The following is a 19,567-nucleotide window of genomic DNA, read 5'->3' as shown; positions in this document are numbered from 1 at the left end:
TCAGCGCCCCTGGCGCGTTCAACCGGCGCGACAAGGGGAAACCCCTCCTTGTAGAGGGCTGTCCCTGGGCCGCCTTTGGATGGCCCCAGTACTGTGAGGTTAAATACTCGGACGCAGTCGAGAAGTGCCTCGTCCGCGACTCGGCGGTTGCAGTAACTTCAGCGCCCCTGACGCGTTCAACCGGCGCGACAAGGGGAAACCCCTCCTGAGAGAGGACTGTCTCTGGGGCACCTTTGGATGGCCCCAGTACTGTGCTGTTAAATACTCGGACGCAGTCGAGAAGTCCCTCGTCCGCGACTAGTCGGGTGCAGTAACTTCAGCGACCGTGGCGCGTTCGAGCGGCGCGACGAGGGGAAACCCCTCCTTGTAGAGGACTGTCCCTGGGCCGCCTTTGGATGGCCCCAGTACTGTGAGGTTAAATACTCGGACGCAGTCGAGAAGTGCCTCGTCCGCGACGCGGCGGTTGCAGTAACTTCAGCGCCCCTGGCGCGTTCAACCGGCGCGACAAGGGGAAACCCCTCCTGGGAGAGGACTGTCTCTGGGGCACCTTTGGATGGCCCCAGTACTGTGAGGTTAAATACTCGGACGCAGTCAAGAAGTGCCTCGTCCACGACTCGGCGGTTGCAGTAACTTCAGCGCCCCTGGCGCGTTCAACCGGCACGACAAGGGGAAACTCCTCCTTGTAGAGGACTGTCTCTGGGGCACCTTTGGATGGCCCCAGTACTGTGCTGTTAAATACTCGGACGCAGTCGAGAAGTGCCTCGTCCGCGACTCGGCGGTTGCAGTAACTTCAGCGCCCCTGACGCGTTCAACCGGCGCGACAAGAGGAAACCCCTCCTTGTGGAGGACTGTCCCTGGCCGCCTTTGGATGGCCCCAGTACTCTGAGGTTAAATACTCGGACGCAGTCGAGAAGTGCCTCGTCCGCGACTCGGCGGTTGCAGTAACTTCAGCGCCCCTGACGCGTTCAACCGGCGCGACAAGGGGAAACCCCTCCTTGTAGAGGACTGTCCCTGGGCCACCTTTGGATGGCCCCAGTACTGTGAGGTTAAATACTCGGACGCAGTCGAGAAGTGCCTCGTCCGCGACTCGGTGGTTGCAGTAACTTCAGCGCCCCTGACGCGTTCAACCGGCGCGACAAGGGGAAACCCCTCCTTGTGGAGGACTGTCCCTGGCCGCCTTTGGATGGCCCCAGTACTGTGAGGTTAAATACTCGGACGCAGTCGAGAAGTGCCTCGTCCACGACTCGGCGGTTTCAGTAACTTCAGCGGCCCTGACGCGTTCAACCGGCGCGACAAGGGGAAACCCTTCCTTGTAGAGGACTGTCCCTGGGCCGCCTTTGAATGGCCCCACTACTGTGGCGTTAAATACTCGGACGCGGTCGATAAATCGCACGATCGCACCTTCGGCCGCGACTCAGCGGTTGCGATAGGAAAGATCGGACTCGATTACTCCAAAGGGCAATCTGGGCTGTTATCGTTCCCCCGCCTCTGCATTGGCCTGATGCTTGCGCTGGGGTCCCCTGGCAACGATGGCAACGAGCGTCTTACGGAAGTTGGTCGCAGCGTACCCCTGGCACGTGGTATTCGAAACGAGACGAGCCTTCCGTGTCCTCGTCCCGGCATGATTGAGCATGTGGCGCTGTAATGCTCGCTGCTTAGTGGTCTGCCTGTTAAGGACGTTATAGCTAGCTGCCGTTCGCATGAACATTCGGCGCATCCACGGTGTCACGCTGTGATCATGTATAACCAGTGTGATGTTTGCACTTTGTTGTTATGTCTTGTGTTTATATTCGAATAAAGGAAGCATTGTTGATTGGTCAAAAAAGGGTGTGATTTCTGCGAGAACGTTTTACCACACTTGAAAAAATAATCTGCAGCATATTGACGACCGCTTTCCCCGCGTCGCTATTTGTTGGTAGCCGTCCTCAGGTCACTGAATCACTGAGATCGGGATTGGTTTTTTTATACCTCTGTCGCACGGGCAGCTTCAATGTCCATTGAGCCAAATGCCATCGAACTCGCCAGTAACCATGCCAGGAAGACACGGAGCTTTTCACAGCCTCGCACTCACTGTATACGTTGAAAAAACAAGATACAACTCAAAATACACAAAGAAGGTAATTTTATATTAGATATAAAGTTTTGGACTGTTAACTAGTTCATCGAATACTTTTTCTTCTGCAATTAAGACGAGCTCCGCAGACCGTCAGGTGCCATGTTTAGGAGAGAGGCCGTTGCGTGACATTTTTTGAAGCCGGAATTGAGCTCGGCGGCTTGTGCGGGCGCGCTCTTTTCTTTTCTCTGCATCTCCGCTCGGGCAGCCGGCCTGCGCGATTTAGTGCGCGTTTCAAACCCAGCAAAGGGGCTGGCGTAAAGAAACTCCAGTGTGAGTGGCGCTTGGTTTCTGGCCGTGTTTCATGTACGCGAGGCCTCGGAAATATTCACACGAGGCATTCGGCTGCTTCCAGTTATTGGTCTGGGCCGCGTCGTCCCCGCTCTCTTATTCGAACGAAACAGTCCGACATTGGTGATAATTATGGGATGGACTTTTTGGTTTTTATTAATGTGAAAGCATTACTAGGCTATGTCAGCAGCTGATGTGTCCGCAAAAAGTGGACGCAAAATGTAGAAGCGAAATGTGTCGCCCGATATGACGTCATCAGCTAGTGTATAGTAGTGATTATTAAATGTTTATGACAATTTGGTATATCAGCAGTTTGTCAGATCATGGTCATGTGAATCATTGCAATTGATTTATGAGTCCGAAGTCATGAGTCATGACCGGAATCATAATCATTGCGGTCATGATCGGAGTCATTGTCTGTGAAAATAATTGAGTCGTGGTCATAGAAGTCATGGTCATAAGTCATGGACACAAAATGGGCCGCAAAAATTTCTGCATCCATGGTCACAATTAAAGTGAGTCACAAAAAATGTGCTGAGTCATGAGTCACAAAAAGTGCTGAGTGATGCATCACAAATAGGTCACAAAAAGTGCTAAGTCATTGGTCATATAATGGGTCACAAGTGCTGAGTCATGGGTCACAAAATGGGCCACAAAAAGTGCCGAGTCATGGGCCACAAAATGGGTCATAAAAGTTTTAGGTGGAGTTGAGGTGTCCACGGAGATGTCCAGATCTGAGAGCTACTGCGCCCTTCCCTTTCCCCAAAACACATCCCTTCGCATTCCTCCACATAAGCAGGCTTAAGTGCCCTCGGAATATTACCTTGCCCGGCCGGTAGCTTTGGCTGTGGGCGACCGGGCGTTGAATCTAATTCAACCAGCGTTCCGTTGAACGCATCAAAGTGCACCGGCGTTGTATGAAAAAATTTTTTTTCGAGAATTCAGCGGACTTTTTTTGCTGTTTATATAAGAATGTAAGTTTGTGTTTTTTTTCGGTGAATATTATTATCAACAAATGATTTACCGACTTTTTTCGATGATTTCATGTGGTAATTCTGTGAGGTCAAAAGTCCGGCATTTTTGTCAGAATGAGAAGTTCGTTTTCCAGTAACAAACATAATTTACCGCTAATTTTGCGCTTGGAGGTGTGCTTGTAGAAGGAGTTGCTTTCGTCCTTAAACAAGTAAGGCTAGTTAAATGAGTCAACCTGCAGAAAAAAAATGCAAGTGGAACTTGTAAGCACTATAGTTAACAAGTTTGCTTTGGATTGTCGCGCTGGGTATTAAGTGGTCTTCGTGTTGGTGATAGCGATGGAAGTGGGACTGAATCGTAGTGGTAGCCCGAACATGATATTTTCATGATTACCTGCACGGTTTCGTGTCAGTATCCAAAATGTAGGTTATGAACCTACTTAACCGACTAAATGTTCTAAGCGGGTGGTCGTGGTGAACAAACTGCTTCCCGGTCTGCAGAGGCGTGTAAGCAAGCGGAAAAGTGCGTCAAATCGCACAACTGCACGGCTTATTCAACAATACCAACAATACCGCCAATTCGTCATGACCCCGGCTTGCCTACTTATTTAATTTTCAACTTTTATTGAGTATAACTCGATCGTGCTCAACAGCCAGCTAACCATGCCTTACATGGCAATAATACTGACCTTTTTCGGTTAAAACCAAATTTGAAAAAGTAAATTTGGCGTATATTTATTGTTTCGTCCGTTGAAACCGAAAAGTCCGATCCCTGGTCATAGTCAGGTAGCATTCGGCGAAGGCGCTTATCACAACAGCAGTAAGCGCGCGAAGGAACTTTCACTTATTGCGGTAGCCCACCATGGTACGCAGTGTCTTTCGCTGCTTTTGCCTGCTTTGTTTTGCGACGGTGGAGGTAGTAGCGTCCCTGGGGTTCTTGCAGGCTGCACATGGCGAAATATGCTGGTATACTTACATCGGGTTCAGCGTAGTCTCGTGTTAATCACAGGGCTAAAAGGCTAACTTCACCAGATGAGGTGAAGGGCACAAAATTATAGTTCAGTGAAATTGTGTATAAATACACAGCTGCTGCCGAAGAATAGAAGAAAATTTCAACTTTAGATTTCTTTTTATTTCGGACATAAATACACGACGTGAAATATGCCCACGAGGTAAGGCAAAAGGAGACTCCTTTGTCTCCTGACACGAGCCCTTCTCCCCGGACGTGCACATCTGACAGCCAGCACAAAATCACTAAAAACAAGTTGGACACAAATGAAAGTTACAAAGCTAAGCCAACTACACAGGTTTGCGCACAAGAATGAACATATACATAAAGACACTGGAACAGAATTATTTGTGACAACGGTTATACAATTTCTAGCAGTGTTCAAAACAGTCATTGCTCAAGTATTTCACAAAGCAACAATACACCACTTTGAATCATGCAACTTAAACAGCAGGGGAATTTGTGGATACTTAATGTGACATCAGGAGAAAGCTATAAAACGTTTGAAGGAAGCAGGAGTAGCTTTATTTGTTTTTTGAAAGAGAGGCATGGTCACGTTTTCTTTGGCGAGTTCCACTAAGTTTGGATATGCATTACACAGCGCAATTATTTGATTATGTATAGCTTTAGTACCATAGTTTGTTCTTGGTCTTAACTCCATTGATGAAATAGTGCGTAAGTTGTATGCCACATATCTGTTTAAGTATGTGTTTGAAAAGGCGGCATAATCATCTTTAATTTCGCGGAAAATCAGTATGGCTAAGCAAAAATTATAGAGCAGTGGAAAAGGTAATATGTTCACCCTCTCGTACAGGGAGTTTGTTGATGAGGATTGATGAGAAGATATGATTTTTAAGGGTTCTTTTTGTAACGAAAAAAGGCGCTCAGAATCTACCTTGTTGCACATTCCCCAGACTAGATGGCAGTATGTCAGGTGAGAGGCGATAAATGAGAAATACAATTGTTTCCTAACACGTAAGGGCAAAAAAAATTTTTAGTCTACATTCCTTGCCGGGAGATCTAGATAACTTCACTCAGATAAGACATGTGCTCAGACCAACTAAGGTCAGATCTGAAAGATACTCTAGAAATCGACATGAGTTTGCAGGCATTATTTTAGATTATCAGTGCTCAACTTTATGTCATAAAGTAGTGGTTTGTTTTTCGGACGAAATATTATGAACTCAGTTTTTGTTACGTTTAAGCTAATCGCGTTCACATTAAGCCAAATGTGAGGCTCGTTAAGTCAGATGTTAGCACGCTGCTCTACTGAGTAAATGTCTGCACCTGTAAAAAAAAAACATTTGTGTCATCGACGTACATAGCAATAGCAGGACTTAAAGGAAAATTAGCAATATTGTTGATGTATAAAAGAAAAAGCAAGGGACCCAAAATTGATCCTTGTGGGACTCCAAATTTTATATCCCCCAAACCTGACCTGAATTCGTGAAGCTGTGTGTATTGCATTCTGCCTGCAAGGTAGCGCTCTATTAATGAAAGTGGCAGCCCACGGATACCATATGCGGTTAACTTTAGAAGCAAGATTTGGTGTTTAATAGAATCAAACGGCTTTTGAAGTCAAGAAAAATTCCCACTGTAAAAAGCCGCGGTTCAAAGTTCTCGAGGATGTTCTCTTTTATATGCAGTAACGCAGATTCAGTCGATTTTCTGGACTGAAATTCAAACTGGTGTTAAGCGATTATGTCTTTAGCTTCAATAAACTGATACAATCTTTTATAAATAACACGCTATGCTTATCAAAAAAAATCGGGAGTACTGATATTGGTCTATCGTTATTGAGGTAATTTTTGCGACAACCTTTAAATGCAGCTGTAACTCGTGTTACTTTCATTATATCAGAGAACGTACCAGTTACTAGCATTCTGTTGCAAATGTAGGTAAGTGGACCGCAAATATAAGAGATAGCTGTCTTGATGGGGAGAATGCTGATTTCATCGTTGCCGGGCGAACATGTGTACTTCAGCGCGCTTACAATCAATGCTATTTCTTTGCGTGAAGTTGGCACCAAGAACAGATGATCGGAACAAAGAACAAGTCGGAATGTATGAAGTAGCTCTTTCGGTGCCATTTAAAACACCCGAAGCCAAAAATGCGCATTAAACTGATTTGCAAGCATCAGACCGGAGTGGACTGTTCCACTTATGTCTAGCTTGGAAAAATATATACGTGGACGTTCATTGCCTATAATTTTGTTAACAGCTCCCCAAAGAAGTTTTGAGTTATTAATTAAGGGGTTATAGCATTTCAATAAAATGCATTCTTTGCCTTCTTGAGGTCCAAGCTTAATTTGTTTCTGTATTTCTTAAACTTTACTAGATTAGCCTCATTCTTTGTTTCTAGGAAACAGGAGAACATGCATTTTTTTCTTTGATGCATTTGAACAGTGATGGTGTGATCCATTATTTCCTGGCCTTCCTATGCTTCTTAAAGGTAACAAATAGGAACAACTGTAATTCTAAATTATTTTTTGTAAGAAAATATCATAGGCTTTTGAAGGATTCTCGTGATACAGCCCTTCCAAATTACTCTCACTCATTAAGGAGCAAAAGCTGCCAATGCACTCAGAATTTGCTATCTGACGCGTGTAGGCATTCTTAGAGACTTCTTTGTTTAATGAAAATAGAGCAAAAAAAGGGCATATGGTCACTCATTGCAGAAAAAAACACTCCCAAAAGAATATTTTGAGAATGAAAACTTGCGAAGCATTACATCAATGAATGTTTCAGAGTAATCAGTTACCCTTGTGGGTTGATCAATGATATTTTCACATTAATAAGAGGACATTACTTAATTTAGATTTGTCTTTACGTTGCTATTTGCAAGGAGGTCTATATTTAGATCCTCAAATAACATTAGATGCCATTTATTGAGAGTGGAAAATTCGACAAAAGGCTCAACAAATACAAAAAACAAAAAAAATTGGCAGTGGCTTAGCTCGGCTATGTTAGGATATACATAGCGAGAGGTACGTTTCCCTGGCTGAGCTTGTTTTTCGGAAACGTGAATGGTGTGATCAGTCACACGATGGGCCTTCGCATCCTCTTCTGTTGGTTCGCGTTGACTGACGCCTTCCATAGGCTCTATTTCGGTGGCTACGTGCCGTCTATTACGCTCGGCAGTCTGGCATCTTCGTTTGGCAAGGCGTTCCTCTTTCTGTTCGGGCGTCTTCGCTGCTCTCTTCGCCTTCTGACGCTCATTTTCTCTTTGTTGATTTGCCAACTGCCAGGCGACAACCTCAGGATCAGAATAGTTAATCTTCTCTTGTCTATAGCGCCGTTTAGCAGCGGCTGGACTCTCCTTCTCTGCATGCATGTCAAACTTTGTGATACAGACGCCCATTACATCTCCGCCTTTTATACGCAGTGCTCAGCAGGCGACGCGGGGTTCGGGTGATAGAGCGGCGTGCGGCGAGGCGGCGACGAAGAGCAGCTGTGGGGTCTCTCTGGTTACCATGGTATCGGCGCATGCGCACAACTGCTCATCCGCGTGACGTCACGCTTGACTTCGACCATAGAGGTGTACTCTAGAGAGAAAGCTGGCGGTTTTGTAGCGAGAGCTACTCTACGCCAGCTCTTCGAGCCTTCAGCGTGGTTACCCCTTGAGCTCCGTGGCGGCGCCGTGGCTGGTCACGTGGTTGGTCACGTGGTGAGGGGCAGCTGCTGCTGCCGGCTAGGGGGGGGGGGTGAGTGGCGAGGGGGAGAGAGTGAATCCATGTCCAGGGACGAAGATGAAGAAGGAACGCCCTGCGAAGAGGAGTTCCACTCGGCCAGATGTAGCTCCCGTGTCACTCCAGGTTTAACCAGAGCTAAACCACAGCCAATTTTTTCACTTCGTCCACCATAGACGCCCGAGGCATGCTGGGAAGACAGCAAACTGGATTGACATCTAGTGGCTTGTTAACTGTTCTGCGGATTGGATTTTTTGGTTGTTCGGTTTCGCTTTCACTACTGTAGCTTTCACTGATGTTTTGTGCGCCTTGTGGTTGTGCACTGCAGCTACTCACGCAGTTCATTTGAGATCCGAAACATCCGAAGGCGCTTGCCTCGAAGTGAGCAGAGCACATAGTGTCTGGTGCCTGCTAGGCCTAAATTCCGTTTGCCCCCTCACTAGGAGCCATTTATGCCGCAAGCTGGGTTTTGCTCAGCGGGAACAAGTTTTTTTTTTGTGCGAACTGACAACGCAACAGTCCGCTCCGCCCGCTCTGCACATATCTCGTAGGAGTCCCGGAGACACTTTCGAAGCGCAAAGTACTTTGACAGGCGCAACTTGTGTTAACGTATACTCCCCGAGGATTGTGTTTGGCTCATTTAGAAGACTGGCGGTGGCCGCGCATTGCATATGCAGGAGCTGCTTCCACCTCATGGATTAATTCAAGCAAATACCCGCATGTTGCACTTGTTAGCATGAACACGCCCGTCACTTACCTGCGGTGGAGAGGTTTACGCTTCCCAATTGATGTTTTTCTTGGGAAAATCTGTAAGCGCAGCGCCAGGACATGCCGAGAGCAGGCATTTAGTGTGCGCGAACTAGTTTCTCATAGAAAAGCGGGGCTCGGGCCAGTTTCTCACTGCGCGAACATCCTATGCACTGACATATGGCGCGTCCCGCAATAGCCGACTACACCAACGAAACGTTTTTATTTTTCACAATACGAAAACAGAAGCCTCTAAAGTGTAGCATTTTAAGCGCTAACAATTTTTTTTGAAAGAATATTTGGCTGTGAAAATTATTTTCCACAGTTAGCTACATTTGGCGGCATGAAAAGAATACCTTCTCTAGCCATGATCAAATTCTGTTATCATTTGCTTTTTTGCTAATTTATTACAATGTACAGCAAACATATTTTATTACAGGACATACTGATTGCAAAACAACGTTTCCTTGCAACATAAAATTTGCGAAAACTTGCATTTCTGCAGTCGTAGTCATGTTTTAGGGCCAAGTCAAGTGCGCCTTGCTGTCTTCCCGGCATTCCCACGATGGATGAAACGCTCTTTCGTGGCTCCTTCAGAAACTCGCATAGATGGTGGCGCCAGCTTTCGCTCTAGGTAATATTTAGAAACTCTATGGCTCCGTCGGTCGAGCGACGGCGAAGCGCACGCCGCACCTTGCTCCTCTCCGGTTGCCATGGTAACGGCGCATGCGCACAACTGGCCTCTCCCAGCCACCGCGAAATGCTCGACTGGTAGCCCAGTCCCGCTGCTGCCGTTCAGTCTGTAAACAGCAACTACGACGCCGTTGCTAAGCTGCGCCCGGACAAGATGGCCTCCCGATCGAGAAAAACCGTGTGATTTTCTCCGCACTTTTCTCCCAGGGTGTTGTATAGGCAGTGCCTCTCCTGAGTTTTCCTCCCTCCATGGTCAGCCTAAACAACCGCAGTGGCCTCGAAACCATTGTCATAAAATACGTCAGGGGGAGGGTGGCAAAATGGATAAGTAATGCCAAAGTACTGTTTTTATTTCTTTCACAGACCTCACTCAAATTCGCAGCCATCCGACAACCCACTACCAGCACCCTCAAATAACTATGCCGAAGGTCGCCATTCATCCAGTAGATTGGCTGCGCCAAGAAACCTGGTGCCGAGAGCTCTCTCCTCTTCCACACTAGGCGCCGCTCTACTGCGTTGAGCCATGAAAGAAAGAATTGCTCAGCGAGGCTAACAGAACTAATGCGCAGCGGACCAGCAGAGGCGACATGCAACGCTGCGGAGTTCATGTTGACTCTGTGCGTTATGACACATGTCACCGATGGATGAAAGAGAAAATTCGTTCCGAACTTGTCTCACCACTAATAACGGGGAGTGCCGTTGTCATGTGGTTTATTTAATCACTAATTTATTCATTTAACCTACGGCAACGCTGTGTATTGCAGTTGAACGCAATGGTTGTGCCGTGGCTTGTGCGAACGTTGTGGTTTGCAGCGAGGTACAGTTAACTGAAATGCGTCGTTCAACATTGCAATCACAGGCATGCGGTGATGTAGTCTTTTAAAGCGTGGTGCATTATGGCTTTGACAGCTCCGGCACCATGAAGTAATTCGTTACTAAAACTATTTCAGAATAGGAAGTAGTCATCCTTTGAAAGCAAATCATACCTCAAGATTATGACGAACGTCACGCGTTTCTGTGTTTACATTGTCAACTTTGCCGTCCTTTCCTCGTGGAGCCGGTGGCCAATGTGACGCAGTCCTGCACCCGTTCCGCCTTTGCTGGCCGGCTGAACCAGAGAGGCCATATCATCCGCATGCGTGTACACAAAGAGGGCAATGGCAGTGGTTACGCCGCGCTTCCTTTATTTGGAAAACTGGTAGGACGAGTCACCCTAGTTCTGTTTCTCATGAGGACAAGGATACATGCATGCGTGCCTTTTCCAAGACAACGTAAAGACGTCCTGAGTATGACCGCAGGATATCCGCGTGAGAACGTTCAGACGTTCTCAGGTTGTTTCGAACCGGTCTGTATGCAGTCCAGCTGGGATCCATTTGTCCATCCGTTGCGCATACCCAGGATGTCTTGAGGATAATATATGATGTCTTCAGTACTATAAGGATATGTATCAAGAGCTTTTTTTTTATGGAAGTGACGTATTCAAAGCTAATGTAAGCGAAGAAAACCATAATAAGCAAAAATAAGAGCCAGAGCACGGGTTTACCATGAGCCACAAAGAGCTATAGCTCTCTGGTGTTGAATTCTGCAGCCTGAATGGAAAAGATGAGTGGCCCAAAAGCTTGAACAGGCCAACCCCATCAGGAGCATGCGACACATAGGAACACGTGTAAAAGCAAAAAAATATCGTAAGATATGTCCTCAAGGCATATGCTTTTTGGATTCACAACAGTCTCCTTCATTACATCTCTATTTTACACGGATATCGTTTAATGAATCTGCAGTTTTGAATTAATGAAAGCCGAGTGTGAGAGATAAAGCTGGTTTGACCTCAGTGCGCTTCCGCAGTAATATCCTGCGATAGGACGATTGTAGGACATTTGAGGAATTTTCATTCTCGAGCCGTCCAGCAAAGTACAAATTGAGGACATTTGATTCACTCAGAAGGTATACTCAGAATGTCCTGCTCGGGATGAGGACGTTTTGATCATTTGAGGGCGTCCTCAGGACGTTTGGTGTTGTCTGGGTTCAGGTGCGAAAAATCGCCCCGAGGTATTTTGACCTGTCGTTTGCCCCTGAGCGCTGAGAACAATTTCAGCTAGCAAGGATCGGAACAGCGATTTTGGGATGTTGGACGACAGATTTGTCACCGTGCCCCCAATGTATGATGTCGCGGCCAATACGCAGACAGCAATAGCGCCTCGCACGCTGTCTTGATTTCCACGAATGTGTCGTCATTGCAGCCATGTGCAGCAGCTAGGAAATTTATGCGTCAGCAGCCCATCATTTTCAGGCTGCTTGCACACTCTGGTAAAGGCTGAAATCATCGGCACTTGCCTTTGGAAATGCGTGTTTAAGTAATATGCGGCAGGAGCGACGGAGCTCTTGGGGCGTTGATTCCAGACCACTGATGCGCGTTTGCTTTGGCGACGCTGCCGACGCTGCAGCATTGCCATGTTCGCATACGTTATTATGCGGAAAATCCACCGCCCTCATCTGCTTCGATGATTTCATGCTGTATACAGCATGACAGTAACGAGGTCGTAAGAAGGTAGTACAAAGGTAGTAACTGTTAAAAAGGTAGTAACGGCAGCCGTTACTACCTTCTTTTTTAAGAATGTATAAGGAAGGCGGAGAAAAATTCTAAAGTTAAACAAATAGCGGGATTAGTTTCGAGTAAATTTTTATACTGCCCCTGAAAAGCTCGCTGATCAGAGCGCAGTGGTCTTCAAATTGCCTAAACGTAATGACATCGCGTCGTTGTTCAAAACTGCAAGGCTGTGTTTTACACTCGAAGTGTTATTGCGTTTCGTCTTTTGGAATGGCGGCATTCGCTCGACTTGCAAGGCTCGCCTGTTATGCAGTAAGGGAGTGGCAACACCCCTAGATGTGAGGTGATTCTTATCGGGCGTGAAGGATGACTGAGCCGTCCTTGAGCGTACTGTTTGTGGCTGCTTGATGGTATCTAAGCGTTGAATCTAGAGAATTTGAGACACTTTTGAACGGGGTGTATCGCTATATTAAACACAAGAAGTTATTTTTCATTGCCCAATCAGCGCATTGCCTGAAGATGGGACGTGCAACGCGTTGACAAAGGTGGTGCTCTCTACTGGTGCTCATTTTGAAATCATCTTTATTTCTCGTGGGCCCGGACATGGATGGGGTACAGCGGTCTCCTTCGTGGGAACAGTAGAAAGTCAACGCCGTGGTTTAGTGGTAATCGCCACTCCTACGAACGGGAGACGCCGCGTGCCTGGCTGTGCTCACCGTATCATTAGTGTACGCTCAAAAAAGTACGAAAAAGATATGAATAACAGGGACGACGAGTCGTCCTGCCAACTGAAAAAAAAGTTAAGGATTTGTTGTTTGTACTATTCCAAACGAGGGGCAGACTTTTTAAGCGTATTGCTAACTCGACGAGTTTTAGAATGCTTGCGCATGCTAAGAATTAAATGCTTCTAAAATTCGCCGTATCAAGTGCACAACAGCTGTAATTAGATATCTCGACGTGGTGAAACTAGCAAGGAATTGAGAACACAAAATTTTGTGTGTCTATATCATAGCAATGATGTTCAATCACCTTAACTTGCCGCCTTTTGGTAAGCCGCAAATAATAGAGCAGCTAATCAGTATAAAACCTAAGGCCGGCGAGCCGTGCCAAGAAGCCAGTGACTCAGAATCAATAATACACGTTAGAAGATATATATTGAGTAGAAGCTTAGACATCTGACTTGGAGTGGGCGCGCTAAGAAGACGGACACGAAGAAAAGAGCACGGCGCTAAAGGCACCCCAAGCCGTATTCATTTTTCTGTATTATTTACATCGCAGATGAACTACGTACCGAAGAGTTTGCCTTTGGGGACTTTTCTAACCTCCACCCCATAATCACTTACAAACATCAAGCTGCAGCTTAAACCTCCCCCCATATAATCCACCCCTTGCCCCTTGCACCGGTACAGCACTTTCAGGAATGTTTTTGTCCCAACTCACCAAGCTTAGTTACTTTTAGGAACATCACATCTTCCCCTGAAAGCGGCCGAGTTTACCGTTTTAACTCGCCCCACAGAGAGAGAGAGAGAGAGAGAGAGAGAGAGAGAGAGAGAGAGAGAGAGAGAGAGAGAGAGAGAGAGAGAGAGAGAGAGAGAGAGAGGGAACAACACTGCTAGAGAGTCTGCAACTGTATTTTGTTCTTTTGCTCAGAGGGTATGCTGCACTATTTTGATTCTTCGCCTAACTATGACCTCTTTATTGCGAAGCTTGGTCGCAAAAGATTTGGTTTGTGGTTTATAGTTTATGGTTTATAGCGACACAGGCTATAAGGAAGACCGTAGTGAAGGGCTCCGGAAATTTCAACCACCTGGGTTTCTTTAACGTGCACTGACATCGCACAGTACACGGGCCTCTTGGATTTCGCCTCTCCATCGAAATTCGACCGCCGCGGCCGGGATCGAACTCGCGTCTTTCGGGTCAGCAGCCGAGCGCCATAACCACTGGGCCACCGCGGCGGCCTGGTAGCAAAAGAAGCCACCTCTATAAAAGTCCTTCATCTGCGTTCACAATATTTTTGCACAGTTGATAAAATTTTGAAGGTCAGAAGCACAGCGAAGACAGTGCGCTGATCTCTTCCACACAGCCGGCCTTTCTTTATGCCGCTGTTCTGAGAGCTCAGAGATCGTTCTTATTGCGAGTTCCACTTCAGCAAAAATGCCTCCCGTCAGGGTGTTTGGCCTCCAAGGCTCTGTACACATATAAATATCTTTATTCTCAACAGTCCAAAAACTCAACAAAACTGACGAGTATGTGAAGAATGGCTGGTTTCATTTTCCCTCTCTGTTTTGCTAACAGCGCTTGAACAAATATTTGCAACCGAGCGCAGTCTCATGATACATCCGACAGACGACGTCGTCTCTGTGGCGAACACTTTGCCGAGCCACTTGCGCATGTGTAATGGTAAAATTAACATGTAACAGCCATTTTGAATTTCAGAAATAAACAGGCCTCTTCATTGCTGTCTGCGAAGTGCCTTCGTGTTCGCTCAAGCATCCCCGCTTCCTTCAATGCTGGATAAGGAGCTCCTGGAAAGAGAACAGAAACAAAGGAATCGTGAAAAACAAGATGCGGCAAAAATCCTGCAGTCAGCTTCACTAAAACACGATGCGTCGCCCTGCTGCGCGAGCGCGTTCATCCATACCTCCGCAACACTGCCATGACACTGCGCATGTTAAACCTCCAGCGGGGGCATTTTTTTCCTCGAAAATTGTACCAAAATGGTCGATTAGTACACGTGCTGCCATCTATCGGCAAACAAAAAAAATGGTTGGGAAGAGATCTACTCGCCTACGACAAGCTCGACTCGTCATGAGCCAGAAATGACAGTCTGCTTATGACGATCCTGGCTCGTCGAAGTGCGCTAGGAGGTTAAGGGTAGCGCGATTCCTTCGATTCTTTCAATTTTGGTTGCGGAAACGCGTTACAGCTCGTGCAAGATGCGAAGAAGGATCGTAGGCTTCTGATTCATATTTAAAGAACCTGATCTAATCCAGAACACTCAATAACAGCGTCGGTGTCACGGAGTGCATTTCAGGCAGCTGGCATGCTTGTTGGTTGCGCTGCAGTATATACCGGGTATTTTACCGAACACTTTCAAAAATTTTCAAAAATAGGCTTTTTGGGTTAAAATATGGTTTTTTCGGCATATTATTACCAGTGTTGGCGGGCACTAGAAAACCGGTGAATAGTCTTAAGCAGTAAGCCGGTTAACTCATTTTTAATAATAAACTTTTTAGGCGCTTAGTTGCAATCAGAGATTTCTAGCCGGTAGGTAATAATAGCCATATCAGTTTTTATAATCTCGAAAACACCATTACCCTTGCCGCTGTGGCTCGACAAAATTTGGTTGCATCGTGCGAAAATACACGCGCTTTCGAAACCAAGCAGGCAAACCAACCCCTCCAGTGCACGTAACTAGTCGAAAATGCCAAATTTTGTCGAGTCATACTGCCAATCGCGTTTTCGAAATTATAAAAACTGATGTCGCTCTTACTAACGGCCGGCCACAAATCTCTAATTGCAACTAGGCGCCTAAGTCTAGTAGTTAAAAGTTAATTATTAAAAATTAGTTAACCAGCTTACTACTTAAGACAATTCACCGGTTTTCTGGTGTCCGCCAACACTGGCAATACTATGCCGCAAAAGCCATATTTTTACCCCAAAAACCCTATCTTTGAACATTTTTGAAAGTGTTCGCTGAACCACCCGGAATGGCAGATCTCTTTTCTGAATTCAGGCATCGACACTTGCATATCCTGAATTATTCTATAAAAAGATGCGTTCTGGTACTTGGCCTTACGCCGAAAAACTGTACAGCACTGCTACAAGCCTCTCAGATCAAAGCGTCGTCAATAATTCAAAAGATAATTTGTTTATGGCCACGCCTCCCGCATGTCGAGATGTTTCGGTAAGGGGCGATGGGAATTTTCGCCACAACCACTAAAATAACAAGAAAAGTGTCAGTTAATTTAAAGCGATTAAATCGCTTTTCTTTCTATACTTTCATGTGTGAAAACAGTGAGGAAGCTAGCATGAGCGCCAGTGTAGGTTGTGATAACGCAGAGCTGAATAAGCTATGTAATGTCTTGACAAGATGCACAGCTGCCGTCGCAATTCAGACTTACCTCTCCTGGTGCAACCATGAAATGATGGCATAAATTTAAAATTACATTTGCAACATCTTGCGCTCACATGGTTACTAACCTCATGTATGCGCACTTTAACGATTTGTTTGGAATTTGTGGTGCGTTGAAACGTGTGCTACATAAACGTGCACCGCCTTGAAGGCTCAAACGGCCTAGCCACGTAGCTATGTAGCTTTTGATGGCAAACACATGCCTACAGCAGCTACCTGCGTTATGTTCCTACGAGAAGTCTACACAGTGAGCTGTACTGACTGCCATCTTTTAACCTGATCCAAAGTGCTCTGTTGCACTGCGCGCGCACGTGTTGTGTTCTCCGCGTCCAAGGGCCTTAGCTGCTGAAAGCGAGCAGGATCTGGCGCCATGCACATCTGGATAGCGCATTCAAAAGACGCGCTTGATACCTTGACAGCTGCAGACCAATGAGCTTGGACAGCCTTTCCGCTGTGCTGGCGTTCTTCTTCTTCAAGTGGAAATTGGCGGCGAACTCCTGGAGCTTGTGTGACAGGAAGACCGAATTCTCGCGTTTTCGTAGCATGAATTCACTGGGCAGCATCCACTTGTTCTCGAGACACTCCGAAATAGCGGGCCGTTTCCTGCGAGTGAAATAAGCGACCACCGGTATTAAGAAAGTGCCAGGGGCATTCCGGTCGTTCATTGCGCGCGTCGCCTCCCATTAATTAGTTGCTGCAGTATAGGTGGCGCCGAAGCGGCGACATGCAATCCAGGAGATTGATTGCCAAATGACGTTGCTCACGACATTTTCGAGCGATGCGCAGACTGTGAACGTATAAACCCAAGCAGCACAGGTGATCGGCCCAATATTGAAACAGGATGGTCCCATCCTGGTCCTTTGTAGGGCAAGCTTTGCCAATACAGTTCCTATGTTGGGCCAATTACTTGTGCTGCTTGGGAAGGGACTTTATGATAAATTCTCTACCCTTTTCTCTCGCCAAACCGGTCGCCGGGAAAGAAATAATGACAGAAAATCTCCCGTGCACGAGCTTCGTTGGAGATTACTCGCTTGTGCCACATTTAGCTGCGCATCGCTGGCCGAGTCTCCCAAATGTGGCCTGGAAACGTCTCATCTGATGACTTACAGGCATCCACGCTGATTTCTAAGCACTCTGTTGCCGTGGTTCACAATTTGGATGAGGTGGCTTCCCCGTAGTTTCAGTCAGCGGTTCTTCGTTACAGGTTAAAAGCCAAAAAGAGATAAGCGTTCTACGCCTCTGGTTAAACTTCAGAAGCGACGACAAAGCTCGAACTGTAGCTACAGCCCATGAGACACTTACTCGGGTGTCCTCTTGAAGAGCTGCATGAGGAACCTCGTCGCCTCCGTAGAAGCTTCTTTGTACAGCTTGTCAAAGTGGTAGCGCACGTAGAGAATATTGGTCTTCGTGTCCTCTTCGTTCACACCAAGGAATGGAGAGTGGCCGCTGAGCCTGCACAGAGTGGCAAGGGGTACTGTTTACTGCAGGTGTCGACAAATACGGGACACCCGCAAGCAATTAAAGAATTACAACGAGGCCAGCTATTAAAATGGAGTACTTACAGTATGTATGTGAGGACGCCTACTCCCCAAACGTCCGTGGCGTGGCAGACCTCATGTCCTTTTAGCACCTCCGGGGCTGAGAAGGTGGAAGGAAAAGAGAATTTAGTTCTCGAAGACTGACGCTCAAATAAGCCCCGCAGTCAAGACTGCTTTGTCCTGAGCTAGAAAAAAAAAAGAAAAGAATTGCTGACCTTTAGGACCTACTGTCGGGAGCAAAAGTGATGTATACCACGCGAGCTTTGACTGAACTCAATCGCACCGCCAAGTCACGGTCGCGCTTGCGTCGACCGAACCGAAGAGGGGGTCGTTTTTATCTGCAGCAGTGATGTTCCGTTCGGGGCATTTTCCTTTTCTCAGAGAATTTGAGAAGTAAAATTTGGCAAAAAGGGAGTTTTTACGGAGTTTCAGAAAATTTTAGGAGCCAGAATTGTCACAGTCCTTCTAAACTGCGGGAGTTTTCTAGCTGCCACAGGGTAAAGGGCTTGAAATAAAGACTTGTGGGTCTAATTTAGGGAATTTTCGGTTGTCACTCGGAACACCATTGATCTGCGGGCATGTCAATTTCTTCATTTCGATCCGTTGCGGTCCTGCCTATAGAAAACGCTGAAAACTTGGCGCTGCGATGCAGTACTCTCTCGGCGAAGATTCTTTTATCAATTTGACGCTTCAATGACAAGAATGAAAAACAGAAGCGGCCGCATGGGCACGTCAGCGATAATTTACTTATTTAACAAATACCGCAGGCCTTAAGTAGGCGCTAGAAGGAGGGGCGAAAAAATACAGCTTCGTGAATATAAATTCATCACGCGAAACATAAGTGAGCAAAATACACTGAGACATGTTCAGCTCTTACAAGAAAACATACATAGATACAAAACACGACTTTGAGGTAGACGACAACAATGTGTCAATGGGATCAATGGACATGATGAAACGGAATCATGGACATGATGAACATGACATGATGAACATGATGAATGCTTACAAATAGCCCGAATTTTGGCCCCGTCTGGATCCTTGGGAGAGCCATTATATACCCTAGAGTGAACTCTTATTTACCACATGAATTCGGTCTTACCAGAAGGTTTATTGCTGGCTTTGCAGTTTTGTTAGCAAATGTATCTCCAAGAAGAGACTATAGCTGCACGCAACGACTTCTGCTTCGGACTCGCCATGGTGACTCAGTGGCTTTGGCTTTCAGCTGCTGATCCGAGGGTTTTGGAATCGAATCCCGGCCGCGGCGGCCGCATGTCAATGGCGGCGAAATGCAAAAACGCCCATGTGCTGTGCGACATCAGACCACGTTAAAGAACTCAGCTTGTCTAAATTAATCTGGAGCCCTCCACTACGGCGTCCCTCATAGATCATGTATCGCTTCAGCACGTTAAACCCCACTTACCACATACGACCACTCCTGCTTCGAATGGAATATTGAATCTTGAATAAAATATGTTCACACTGGCTTTGCTCTCTGGCTAAACACTTCTTTTCGTCTGTTTTTCCTTTGGAACACCAGCACCGATACTGACCTAGGTACTCTAGGCAGGCACTTGTGTCCAGTGGAAGAATCTTTCCTGTTCTTGGCACGAAGTTCGCTGAACCGAAGTCCACCAATTTGATATTGCAACTGTGAGCATCAGTCAGCACCACGTTGTCTGGCTGCAGTTCGATGTAACAGATGCTGCGGAAATGGAGGTACTCCAAACCATCCAAAACCTACGAAGAGACGACGGGCGATACAGGGACTCAGTGAATGGGTTAAGGAAGGGGGGGGGGGGGGGTCAGGCATGTCGCAGTTTAAGTAATGGAT

At 46.6% G+C, this 19,567-nt stretch overlaps 1 protein-coding gene across 7 annotated transcripts in view; it reads right to left on the bottom strand.

The window, feature by feature from the left end:
• Positions 1–14,251: 14,251 nt before the first annotated feature.
• Obsc (Obscurin) overlaps positions 14,252–19,567 on the bottom strand; it is a 153,097-nt gene continuing 147,781 nt past the window's right edge. For all 7 annotated transcript variants that reach the window (XM_077646463.1, XM_077646467.1, XM_077646468.1 and 4 more), the window contains 5 exons: positions 19,287–19,473; positions 17,758–17,833; positions 17,498–17,647; positions 16,607–16,798; positions 14,252–14,585 (listed from right to left, as the gene is read on the bottom strand). In XM_077646463.1, coding sequence (XP_077502589.1) covers positions 14,546–14,585; positions 16,607–16,798; positions 17,498–17,647; positions 17,758–17,833; positions 19,287–19,473 — 645 coding nt within the window. In that variant the 3' untranslated portion in view covers positions 14,252–14,545. The remainder of the gene's footprint in view (positions 14,586–16,606; positions 16,799–17,497; positions 17,648–17,757; positions 17,834–19,286; positions 19,474–19,567) is intronic.

The sequence above is a fragment of the Amblyomma americanum genome, chromosome 1, assembly GCF_052857255.1.
Source record: "Amblyomma americanum isolate KBUSLIRL-KWMA chromosome 1, ASM5285725v1, whole genome shotgun sequence".
In the NCBI taxonomy this organism is placed as follows: Eukaryota; Metazoa; Arthropoda; class Arachnida; order Ixodida; family Ixodidae; genus Amblyomma; species Amblyomma americanum.
Note: the sequence above shows the minus strand (reverse complement) of the source record. Positions and strands in the feature narration are given on the sequence as shown.